General features: G+C 47.4%; 1 protein-coding gene across 1 annotated transcript in view; it reads left to right on the forward strand.

Moving 5' to 3' along the window:
* LOC144148187 (uncharacterized) overlaps positions 1-13,192 on the forward strand; it is a 107,874-nt gene extending 94,682 nt beyond the window's left edge. The window contains exon 8 of the mRNA XM_077679773.1: positions 8,189-13,192. Within this exon, the coding sequence (XP_077535899.1) occupies positions 8,189-8,251 (63 nt within the window). The 3' untranslated portion in view covers positions 8,252-13,192. The remainder of the gene's footprint in view (positions 1-8,188) is intronic.
* Positions 13,193-13,549: the final 357 nt, after the last annotated feature.

Raw genomic sequence — 13,549 nt, forward strand, 5'->3', positions numbered from 1 at the left:
CGGCCGCTTCAGTATAATATCAAGCAGTGCCGCTGTTAAAGCTGTGTTTCTGTGGCTGAAGATCACGCAAATAACTTGCATTTGTTAACTGTTTCACAAAATGAAACACCGCTAATAACTTTTCGCCAGATTCCTTTCCTAAGAGTGTTTCGCATCCTCCGTCGCGGCACGTCGATGATACGTGTACGTAAGTTTGACGCACCTTTCATGAAAAAACTAAAACAAAAACAAGAAACCGCGGTCAGACAAACTGCAAGTTCACTGCGCAAAAATGACTATTTCACACTAATCCCCCCATCGCAAATTGTATCGTTCATGTTGTCTGAAATAAATTTCTACACCCTACATTCTTCTGCATAACAATTATACCAATTACAGCGAAAACTTCAAATAAATTTTCTCTATACAGTGTAGCCCACTTATAGCGAACCCGGTTTTACTTAAATCCCGCCTTTAACGAACAAATTTTTGTTTCCCGTTACCATTTGTATGCATAGATGTTGTGTCCAGAGATAGCAAAAAACGGATATTACAGACTGATTTCCGTTTCTCGATGTGTTCGTGATAAGCGGTATGGACTGTATTAGTGAAACCAATGAAGAGTGGCGACTCATCAGCCAGTTTCCCGCCTGACGTGCCGAACAAGGTCACCAAAACATGTGGGTGTGATTGTAGTAGTGTAATGCGTCGAGTTCCGTTCGATCGCAGCTCTTGAACGCGAACCTGCAGATAACACCATGTACTTCTGTTTTGGTCTTCCCTCTGTCACGTCACTTCCGGCGTCGTGTGCAGCAAAATCATAAAGTTTCTCAATATTTCTCATCTTTCATTTGCGGTTAGATAAAAGCGTCTTTCGAGCTCTAATGGAGTTCAGCGAGTTAGCGACGACTAGTTCTATCGAACTAAACAGTGTAGTCCAGATATACGGTAAATTGAACATAAACTCTTTTCGTTCCTTCTTTTCCTATTCCTACTTGTCTTTCTTAAATACGATTGATTGTATTTATTAGAAGCGCCGCTCTCAAGGCAAGCGCCCCTAGACTGCAGGTTCGACAGCGAATCTGGAGACCCCTACGATCAGGTTCCGCCCCACGTATACGCGAAATGACTTTTCGTGGCGTATCATAAAACGGAGCGCCCGTACGAGAAATCGCATACGCAGGTAAACACTCCAAGACGTTTTGTTTGTGCAGCAGCTACACGATGATGACCCGATATCGCTAGCTCGGATCAGCAATGCGGGGAAGCGATCGGCGCAAGCTATTCCGGACTAACTGCGGGGCTTATGAAAAATGTCAGGCATATACTTGCGGTTTGGTTTCTAATCTTTGAATCACGGCAAGGTATGTTTTATCTCGAAGTGCATTGAGACTGTTTTACCGGCAATCGATCCGTCAGATGCAAACGAGGTGATGGCTTACACGCTTTAAAACTTGTATGGGCGATACGGCAAGTGAAAGAGTGTACTACTCTTGAATCCTTTAAAGACCGCGCGGCCGCTTTAGTGATGGCTTCATGGGTATTTTTTCACTCAGCCGTACGAATTGTAAACATAGGAGTCAGGTAAAAGTAACAGAAGCTTCGATCGCAAAAAAAGCAGTTTATCTCCAAGCGAGATGCCACGTGGGGGTGAGTTTACAGAAAGTGCTGTGGAGAGTGCAGTAAAAGCATTGTGATTTTGCCCGGGGTTCCCAAACGAACCGAAAAGTTGAGCAGTTGACATTCGCGCGCTTGTGTATCGAAGTCTTGAGACGTACGTAGCAGCGTAAATGCAAACAACTCAGCCGCGTTAACGGCATGGACATGCACACTTTTACACCTGCAGTTTCCGGAAAATACATGTCTGTGTATTGTCTTGGTCGCTTATTTGGAAGCCTAAACCAACACCCACAATTTACGCCAAATAGTCCCGGAAACCGTGAATTAATTAGGTATTGTTAGGAAATAATGCCTCAAGAATTGAACAGAGAGCGCTTCCAGGAGGTGAGAGCATTTTAGGGGCGCTCCTTATGAGCTGGGGCTGCTGGATTCTCCTGTCGTCGTCGTAATCGTCGTCTCATGTAGTCACGGTACTAAAACACCAGGACACTCTGTCACGCCTCGCGCTGGAGAGCTTCGTGCTTCAGAGCTAAGAGACTTTTGCTGTAAAGCTGTATACCTGTACCCCCCAACGATTTCATTTCCGTTGGCTAAAAGGCCAAGGCGCGAAGAGTACACTGATGCACTGCATGCTTCGCCCCTCCCCAGGTTTAATTTTAGTGGAGATGGCCCTGGATGTTTTTGTATTCATTGTGAAAGGAAAAAAAATCTAGGTATCCTGCTTTACTGCTACAATGCAGTTCGTCTCTTTCTTCGCTTTGTCGTTTCTCAGGGTTTTGGCGCGAAATACTTCAACAGGCAGACCGGTAACACACGTCACAGCTTCCCTAAGTCATAGTTCTGCCCAGCTAGGGCGTACCTATTCCTCTTACGCGTCAGGCGCCATTTCAACGTTTTTTTACACCCCTATCAACATGAGGAGGTAGTTCCGTGGTAATGGGCTAATGACCGTTTTGCTCTGCGTTGGCATGTAAGTACACCGCCCCTCGCAGTTCCGAGCGGACTTGCACAGCGAAATTGAACTAGGAAGCCACATCAAACGAAACGAGTCCACAGCCCAATTCTACAAGTTTGTGACAGAAAGAATTATATAGTTGACTTCGTAAGTGACGCTCCCGGCGTTGTAACCGAGAAACGAAAAGCGGAACGTCCGAAAGCACTAAATAATATACATATAAGCGATTGAGTTGACACGAAAATTGGGCAAATTTCAGCTGGCGGGTGAATGAAATACGGGGAATCCTGAATTAGAAACGGGCATGCATTCCCATCGCAACCATGGCTGGACGGCTTTTCATGAACAGAGGCGGGCCTAGTGAATTCTTCGTGGACCATGACATGAAAACATTGGTTCGGGACATCTTCTGAGGGCTACACGAAAGATCGCAGCATGTAAATTACAGAAGTAGCAAATAAATGAACAGCAGAATACGCTCTCTATGAATGCCCTGTTTGCTTGGCAGTGCGAATGCGCATGGGCCCAGTCCTAACGTTGGTAGTGCAGTCGTGTGGCCTGCACGATCGTATGGCGCTGCTCCAACAGCGAGCTGTATGTCGGCGGTACGTAACTGCTTGGCACTACTTTTAACACTTCAACACTTTTTTCATCTTTTCTAGAAATCTTAAATGCTTGGAAAATGTAGTCAAACAAGACATCCAGTATGTAGGTTAGGGTGTCGCAAAATGCCTCAGCTAAAGATCACTTCTCTATGCGCATTACGCAACTCTAAACCTTGCTCGAAAGATTTTTCTCGTCTTGACGTTATTCGGCCGTTGGAATTACGTCATTACAGCGATGTGGCGGCTATTGGCCAGCGTTCCTTCAGTTGCAGCATTGAACGCATCCGATAGCCACTTTGAAAAGAAAGCCACGGAAGCGAAGCTGCAACGGAAGACGTATCTGTGGGGACCATAGAGTTTCATACTAATATATACTAGAGGAAAATCTGGCGCCACTGTTTAGGGTAGCTGCGCTTCAGCGAGTGTTCCGTAATGTATCAGGCAGGCACGTTCCACTTGTCCTTGGAACGGCTCATGAACAGGATGAAAAGTTGGCTCTGGCTGCAAAAACCCAACATGATTACTGTAAAAGGTTCATCAAATTTCTTTTGTCACTATAAAATTAAACCTCCAAGAAGATTGATTTGTCAGTGATTATGCAGAAGCTTCATGCACGATGAACAAGAAAAAAATGTTACCCTTTTTTGTTTATTTTGGCTTCGAAACAAAAAAGCCATATCGCTAGCTAAGCCAAGTACTCGAGGAACGTCGCTACCGGCAATGGCGCAGCCCACGGCAGGCCGCGACTGCAGCGATAGATTGACCTCTAGCGTATGCCTCGAGCTTCGCGATCGCTGCGCAGCTGATAGCCCTGATAGCGGCTCATGTAATGTTTTGGGTCTGTTTCTCTTCTTTTTGCCTTTCCGCGCCCTAAACATCTTGTTATGGTGTTGGGGCACTTCGAAAAAGGGCTGCGTCCTGATTAGAGTGCTCGAACGCCAACAAGAGCTAACCGGGGAGGCGGTACTGCGAGCTTCTTCGCCACTCTTACGGGCGTCGGCGGCGGCAGCGGAATATCTGTCACCTCCGTCACCTCCAAATATCTAAGGCGCGAACGAATTCTATTGACGCCTCGTTCAGACCTAATATTGGCCCGGTAAGAGGTTGGTTTCGTTTTGCAGCGAGGACAACGAATTCGGCCTTGTTTTAAATGTATACGAGGTAGAAAGATATCATTCAAGGAGGTTATTACAAATACCTGACAATAACTTGTGCCTTTTTATAGAAATAGAGGCAACGCGAACATGTCAAGTATATCGCTAGTCTTTGGGTCGTTAAATATGTGCCCACTCCCGCCTGGTAGCATGGACCAAGGAGAGTTAATGAAACCACGGAAAAATGAATGGTCTGCCACGACCGGAAGCAATGTAATAGTTCGTGCGGGAATGAAAAAACCCAGTGCAGCTTCGGAAATCCTAGCGACGTTCGTCTTACCTTAAGCAAGGTTGAACTCACTAGACCAACTGGATGCGAAATGCACTGATATTTTCCAAGACGGAGAGGAGGAGGAGGAGGCGCTTAATGATCGTTATGTTCAAACGCGGAGCGAAATCAAGGAATGACCGTTTTAGTAATCACACACAAGTTGCGCGTTGATCTATATTTTCTTTTTCGACTTTAACGAACAGCTGATCACTCGGCAGACATATTTTTTGAAGTATACAGCAAGGAAGTTCACAAGCGATTAAAGGTGTCCTTGGAAGAGTGTGGTATCTGATAAGGTTCTCTGATTTCACCTTCGTGCTAAATTCTGCGCTCACTGTGTCATATATGATGATGAGTCGAAGAAGCGTTTAGTCACGGCCGCGGATAAAGCGGAGGATATATGTAACCAATGACTGTTTGGGAAAGCTCACCTCGCGACAAGACGACCCAACCGTAAATTCTTTGTGCTGACTCCCGCATGTAATTTTGCATTATCCATCGTACTTATTGCGTAGAATGTCCGTGAAATTTATGCCACTTTGGATTGTTCAGGGTAGTGATCAATATCCGAGATATGAAGCGGAACTGGCGGGATGTCAGGTATGAGTGCTCCACTAGATTATGAAAGCACACGAAGCCGATTTACATCGCAGTGTATAGCCGTAGCATGAGCCTCTGAACGAACGCCGCTTACGTAGGTACTGTTAGTAAAGTTCTTGGCAGTGGAATTACAATCAGCTCCTTGCATATATGCCAGTTTTGTGACGCCGGCTTGTGACACACACCTGGCGCTAATGCGGACCGAATGTACCACAGTAAGATCATGCCAGATGCGTATACACTCTCGTATATACACCACATTTGCGAACAGAGTGACTGCTCCCCATAAATATGTATTTCCAACGCATGCAAAGGAAAACTATAAGTCGCGAACGTGCCTCAAAAGCAACGGCGGCAGTGGTGACTGGGTCGGCGACGCCCGCGACTGCTTTCGAAACGGGCCGCTAGGGGAATTTCAATGGCGCCCGTACAGGCAGCGCTCGAGGCGTATATCTCTATGGTGGGGACAAGGAAATCACACAGTGCCGCTCCCCGTTGGCGATAACTATAGCTTTCGCAGTGCTTCCAGGCACGTTGAAAAGAGCAAGAACAGCTTTATAGACAGCGGCCTGCCCAGCGAATCCGGGAAAGGAAGCGATAATATCGTCCGGAATCGCAACAGAAGTCGCCATCAAGACTTTTATTGAAAGCGGTCATCGAATATCCGCCGAAATGGTAGGCCTAACCCTTCAGGCAAATGAGCCGTTCATCTCCGTCGGCGGCGTGGTAGAAACAACGCCCCCACTGGCATCCGCAGTGGTTTGACGTCCAAACAAAGCGGTGAGGTCATGCCGGGATTCTGTCATATGCGCCTTTCTGGATGAAAGCGCGGGAAATTAAAACAAACAATTTTCAGGCTGTTCAACGTAATTAAGTATTCCGCGCTGAAGTATTTAAAGCGCCGTTTCGGGTTCACCAGACCAGTAAGCATCGATAAAAGCAATAAAAATGGTACATCAAATTTTCGTTTCAGTACTCCTTTAATAATTTGAGGATCCATGCGATAGAGGAAAACGCGCCGCAGATTTGGGAGGTTTTTCCTTCTTTCGGGTGTACCCGCGGTGTCACCATGATGCGAACACGGTGGAGCACCATGATGCGAACACGGTTTTGGGAACGACCGCCGAGCGGAGGGTTGGGGGGGAGTAATGGTTAGGCAGACGCCGGCCGGGTGCGTGCTTTGACCAGCCTAGCAAAGTCATACTTGCACGTTAGAAAACTTTATTTGGGCACGCTGTCGAGTAAATAGATAGTAGACCATTCTACCACTGTGAATTGGTGAAGACTGAGCCCAACGAACGCCGAGAAAACGCGTATACAACGGAGAAATGGGAATCAAATGCTGCTCAAGCCGGTACTATCTTGATCACAGTTAGGGTGAACACGGTAGCGCGTGTCATTGCGTGCGCGGGAGCCGCCTGTCGGCGTTCGGGGTAACTTCACACGTGCATCACATAGCCTCGTTGCCAACGAACTGCGCATGCGTGTGAAGGTACCCGGAATGCCGACAGGCGGCTCCCGCGCACGCAATGACACGCGCTCCCGTGTTCACTCTAACTGTAATCGAGATAGTACATTGGTGTCGGACAGAACTAAAAAAAGGCGAACTAGCAATAACAAATCCGGCGCGCGGAATCAGCGAGATTGGGCTCGTCGCTAACTATAAAACTGGTAGTGGGAAAGAGTGGAAGCGTTTATCGGGAGTGTTGTGGAGTCCCTTTAAGCTCTGCGTTGTCAACCAGTACCAGCAGCTTGGAGAGTAATTATATTGTCGTTGCTACACACGTCATAAGGCTCCATTTCTACGTCTACGTTACCTTAAGCCTACATATAGGCCAAGCAACGGTGATTAGACAACTCTCTCAGTCACAAAAGAATAAGACGTGGAGAAACAAAGATGATGATGACCACGACAGCATACGTCCCGCAATTGTACTCTAAAGCGTGAACCGCATGGAGCGTTTTCGGCTCGCGAAAACGCGCCGCGCACGCCACAGGCGCGCTACCGCTGCCGCGGAGCCACCCGCACGCTGCGCGCGGCGCGGCAGGCGGTGGAAACATGGCGGCGGCTTGGGCCGCGAAGTGGCGTCGGGAGCTCGAGCGACCGCTTCTGAGCGCTCTCTAAAATGCCGCTCAAGACACGCACGAAGTTACTTGAGAGGTAAAGGAGCTTATAATGTGGGTAAAAACGGTACTATAAAACATCATCCGCGCCGCTACTGAATGCGTCGAAGCAATATCTGCCGGGGTGGTAAGCCTAAAGATCCCCGGCGGAGCCAGCCGGCGGTCTCGAGTGCTTTGAAACCGCCGCCATGAGGCGCGCGCCTCCCCATTGGCGCAAGTCGCCAGGCTCCTCCCACTGCTGCGCGCGACGCGCGTCAAAATCTATCCAAAGCAGATGCTGCCGCAGGAGCGGAATCGTCGACGCGGGCGTCGAAAAAACGCACGCGCAACGCCGACGCGCGGAAATCGCGTGAAAAAACGCTCCATGCGGTTCACGCTTAAAGATTTCGCACTCACTATACGAGACAGAGTGTTTACACGCCTTCGTTATTTTTGAATTTTTTGCAGACCTTGTCTGCCGTATTTGAACTACTTGTGACTATAGCAGAGACCAAAAAAGAAATCACCTTTTCAAAACTGACCCCCCCTGTGCCGCTGGAAACACAGGTGGCGCTGAAAATGGAGTTTTGGACAGAAGAGCGCTATGCCACCGAGTGGGGCATGGCTGGTGTATGTTGCGTAGCGGTAATATTGCTTCGCTCAATCGTGTAGAACAATATTTATTTCTTTATTTGAGTACCTACTGCACTCATTTAAGCATTACAGCAGGGGTGAAAAGACAAAACTTCATACAGGGTATGAAGTGAATACGGATAACAAACGAGTAAGCACGCTTAGCTTATACATACTTTACTTATGCATACAAAAAAGTAGTATATTTTGCAACCTTTCGAAAGTACTGCATATATTTATGCCTCTATTACCATTGTTTTCCACGCAGGACTTGCCGCCCAGCTACGAGGAGGTGATGCGGTACCTGTCCCAGCAGTCATCGAAAAGATGACGGTCACACCACGAGGCATGGAGGCGTGCCTATCGCTGACCCGCGCCCTCGGGCCGCGCGACGCAGCCAGAGACACAGCAACGCCAGCGCCGAATCCTGCGGCCACTCGCGGCGACTAGGCCTAGCATCAGGCGGCTGGTGGAACTGTCTTCCGCTCGCCGGACAGAGGACAAAGAACTGACGGATCTTTCACCGCCGTCGCCACCGCCCCCTTCTCTACCCGATCCGCAGGCAGTGCCGCTTTCCATTCCCGCCGCGTTTTCGACGACGCCCGGCGGGGGGCGGTTCCATCGAGTCCTGGTACACCAGGAGCCGCAGCCTGCGACGGAGATGGTGGACGCCACGAATTTGGCCAGCTGTGTCCGCATCGCGCCAGGGCCCGGGTGCGAGGAACGCGAGATCGAACCAGCACTCGCCACCGACGCCTTTCCGAGGAACACGCGGTGCTTGAGGTTCGACCTGAGGTTCTGAGTGCCGCCGATAAAATGAACTACACCTTGAAGTTTGAAATTCAAACAGCGTCTTTCGTGTTTTTTCTTCAACGAGACTAACATCGCAGCCAATTGCTACGGCGACGCGGCACCGGACTCATGCTGTGCAAACGTGGCGTGGGTGGTGCTGACGTTTAGCAATCCGGCTTGAAAGCTCACGTGCACGATGTAGGAAGCATTAAGACGGTTAGCAAGCCTCCACACACGATGAATTAGCGACGTCCGTGCCACTCCTGCCGGCCACGATACCCGACTATTGGAACCAATATGCTCAAGCGGGCACGGAGCCCCAAGTGTAACCGTTTGCTCCTGCCAATCTCGTGCAGAAAGAAACATCTTCTTGAGAAACCTTCGGATAGTGTGCAATGAGGAGACTGGTCTACTCGGAGTGCTGGTCGTACTTACGACCTTCCGTGTTTACCGGCGTATACCTTCGAGTGGTTCTTGAGTACAGTTTATCTCCGCACCTGGATCATCATCAGCCATCACTTCTGGACGCGGAAGTTGTGTTCAAGACTGCATATTATATGCACGCTATACACATATATCTAAGCATATACATATACACTTCTATATATATACATATATATATATCCGTTCCCACCAAAGCTAACGGCTCAACGAGGGTGTAGATGCCACTGCGGATGTTGGGAGCTCCAAGCCAGGACAAAGCTCGACAAGCAGTGTGATGGACAGTGCGTAGGTATGACTTTACACATTGGTTGGTCCTGCTCTCAGCTCGGCAAGGTCAGTGGGATTCAACTCGGAAAGAATAGCCAGGACAAAGAGGTACATAGGAGAGGGAGAAAGGCAGAAAGAGATAGAGTTAGCGGGGCAACAAGCGTCCTTCCGGTCGTCATGTTTCGAGAACGTCGTTAGGCCTTCCATAGTGTCTTTCGTAGGTAGACACACAAAGAGCCTATAATGAAGCCTCGTTTGCAGATGTTTGTTATAGAAAATACGAAAGAGCGAACGCTCAGTGACGGGCACTGTTGAGTCGGCTGCACGAGGTGACGCCATTGCTAAAATGAAATGAGGAGGCCAGGTTCGACTCACTCCCCCTTGAGGTTTAGTAGGAGAAGGATATATAGCGTGTGACCTCTTCCGCAGAGCGCTGCTAGTCTGAATAGTTGTGACAGTCGCCGTAACAAGCACTGAGCACGCACGACACGGTGTCTCCCCGGTAGACCTGCATGCAATATGGTTGTCAAGGGCTGTTTGCCACGAGACTTGCTGTGTCCGAGAGTGCATGCGGTGGCGCCTCGTGCAGGGGGCGACGATGCAGTGTGGTGTTTGAAGTGAGCGTAACTTGTTAAACTTGTGAGTGCGTGTTGTGAGTTGTGCTTCTGTTTCATTTTCGCTGTTCTTTGCATTGACGCCAGAAAGTGCTCGTTTGCTGCATCCTTTATTTTTTAGCTCGCTGCAATACATCCGGTCACTTAGAATCCGCTCATTGAAAGCCAGCTGATTTATAGCCTCAACGGAAACGATAAACAGTACAAGATGAACAAATCCTAGTCGATTGCTTCATCGAATGCATGCTCAATCTTGAAAGCGTGTTTCCTCTTAAAGGAAGGAAGGGACAGTACGGCGCGACACAATGATGTAGGGAATACAAAAACGCCAAAGCATAGATCCCACCACAATCGTACGAAAAGAGATGGGGATTGTAGGCTTAGCTCAAAAAACGTATTTGAACGCGCATAACAGTGCAAACTGCCCTATGTCGAAAGGTGGCGTGAACGGCGTTACACCTTTCATAGTTACTTGATGGTTTTAACATTAGTTCCGCAATAAAGAGTTGAGAATTTCTAGCGTTCATTTGTAGCGTAATCTAAGCGAAAAATGCTGTAGATATAAGTATCCGGTGGGCGAAAATCAAAGGTGCGCAGACCATGTCCGACTCCCTGTAACGCTACTTTCTCAAAAGCGAGGTGTTGCTGGCTTCATAGATAAAGGCGATTTTCTTTTCCGTAGCAAAATTGCCGGAAACTTGGTATGACCTGTGTAATATTTGAAAAGTTGAAGATGCTTCCGAGAAGCTTCGAACGCTTCAATCGTGCCGCTGGTTCTGATTGAATGTTTTCCACTTTAAAACAACGTAATACCGTCTCCTCTCTGTCTTTTCATTGATTGCCCTGTAAGACGCGTGCTGTCTGACCAACACTTGCTCAAATGTCAATGCAGCTAAGTGCGGGGTCCCAATACTGTTGTTACGCATGTTACGCGAAATTTGTGCTTCATCGTGTGCAGCTTGGAGGAAACGGCGGCTGCGGTTCGTGTTTTCCGGTGTTAAGCGACATACACATTAGCGTCCACGGACATGATATCGGATTTGCGCAGTGTCACAACCGCGGGGGACATACGGCCGACTCAAAATTAAATACATCAAAAACGCCGCAAGCCTCAACGATTGTACCGCGCTGCTAAAGGGAGTGGCACACGAAGTGCACAACTTTTCAACTATTTGGGCGAGTGAGGCGTAACGTTACCATTCAGATCATCTTCCTTGATCATTGTTCTGCCATTATTAACACTGGCACGGGTAAATGGCGAAATAACGTAATTACATAAAGAGCCGTATTCTGAGTCCCCCCTCAACTCCACTGGCTCCCTCCCCGCTGAGGGAACGAATCCTCAGTGCTTATGCATGGGAAAATCTATTTCAAGGATCTTCTCCACTGGCGCCTAGAGTGGAGGAAGGACTCAGAATACCAGGGGAAGACTTCAAACAAGCGTAACGTGTGAACGATTCTGACTCTTGCTTGACAGCGTAATGAACGACGGCGGCTTCTGGCTCAACCATAATTTGGTGCTTTCTTATTGATATTGGACGTTATTTACTGCGCGTGATGGGAAGCACGTCCTGCGTGATCTACTAGGTGCAAATGTGACACAGCCGGCGCAGGGCGTAGAAGTTTTATGTGAATACTGAGCAGACGCAATGGTTACGGAAGAGGTTTTTGGAATTGTCGAGGTTTTACACAAGCGCACCCTACAAACGCTTTTCTATCATGATTTATTGGTGTATGCATGTATGGTATAGCCTGCAACTTTTTTTTTTTTGTTGCGGCTGCTGTTATAGAATGGTTATTTGTTCCAAGATTACCCTCAGTGTCCATATTGCGCGAGAGTATGGAATATTGTACCAGCATCTACATTTTACTCTTCCTCGTTGGAGTACCAGAATCGACAAGTGAAAAAAAAAAAAGATATTGTTACTGGAATTCCCGAGGAATACAATAGAACGTGAAAGTTGAATGCGTTCTAGAAACACCGTGACTTACACACCAACATTAGAAACTGATTAAGTATCATTTATAGGTGTAAGGGGCTTTTGAAACCTAAAAAAAGCATCCGTAGATAAGAAATAGTGATGTAACCGCCAATAAACGTGCCCCTAAGACAATATACAACCTCAGTTCAGTCGAAAGTTTGCCTCACTTAAAAAACAAAACATAATGGCAATTTCGGCGTCACCGCCATCCAAATAATTCTTATAGTAACAGAAAATGAGACCAATAGGACGCGAATCTATCACCAGCTTCTTCAACGAACTTGACTTGTAACGTCTTGAGACTAATATGCGGCATTGGCTAACTCCGAACAAAAACCAACATCAAGTTATAATGGCGATATGTGTGAAGTTCAAACTCGTTGTGCTGGAAATTTAAAACCGAGCAAGAACCTCGTCCTTAGGACTTTTTTAGGCAATAAAAACGTGTTCACACTGCAAAAGCATGAAGGGAATGAGCGACATTTTGCGGTCAACACGATGAGGACCGAATTCACTGGCGAAGCACCGTCTCGGGGTCATTACTAAATAGTATTACGCGGGAGAAAGGTAGCGAGTTCAAATTTGCGGTTTTGAATACTCCTCCCTCTTCGATTCTGGCAACGGCTTCCGTATCGAAAATTGACACTCAGGTAAAAGTAGACGAATTTCATGTTGTCTTCATGGCACCTTAAGCGAAGACTATTTTTATGTTTGCTCATCTCCAGTGTGTTGGCAATATCTGTTTTAGCAGTAAAACTCGGCGGCGGTTGCTTCTATCCCTCCCTAAAACACCCCTAAGAATAAACAAAACAGATGTATTGGTTAAGTTTTGTTAAGTGAAAGGGCCTGGTTCCGTGTGTATAGTCGAGATTTAAACCGCCTGTCTGAAACATGAAACACCTGATAGCGCTATTCGAGCCTGCCGCAGGTCTTATCGTTTTCGGTCGCAAACAATATCTGATTTAGATACGTTTACTGCGAGGTCGTGTACATTGTATGCTCACCTGTAAATATGTACCCCATGAGAGAGAGCGTGATAAGCGAAAGGAATGAGGTGAATGGCCCCCTGCAATGTCCTGAAGTGGAATATCATTATCACCGAACATGTTCTCACTTTGAGAGCATCCGTGAAAACTGCTTCTTCTGTTGAAATAAACAAAAACTGGCGCAAGATGCAAAGGTGACGTTTTGTCTGTGGTTGCTTCGTCTCACTTTCTGTGGGGGTGTGTGCCCTGGGGTGGTTCAAAAATGAGGTTTTTATCTGCGATGGGTTCGCCTGAATCGCTGTGGTGCAATCTCTATAATCTGGTGAGTATTGTACGTATCTGTGGGTAAGGTTATTTGTTTGATGATTTCTAATTTGACAAGGTCTCGCGTTGCTGTGTATAAAGAGTTGAAACTGACGTAGGTTTCAAACAATATTATCCCAAGCTAATTTACTTGAATTAAAGCACCGGGTTTCCTCAACAACGCTCCCCAAAGGATTTTTTTAAAACAAAAACTTCACACAGAGTTCGCTACATCAAAGAG

Source organism: Haemaphysalis longicornis, unplaced genomic scaffold, assembly GCF_048455015.1.
Source record: "Haemaphysalis longicornis isolate Haplotype H1 unplaced genomic scaffold, Haemaphysalis longicornis Haplotype H1 scaffold_8, whole genome shotgun sequence".
In the NCBI taxonomy this organism is placed as follows: domain Eukaryota; kingdom Metazoa; phylum Arthropoda; class Arachnida; order Ixodida; family Ixodidae; genus Haemaphysalis; species Haemaphysalis longicornis.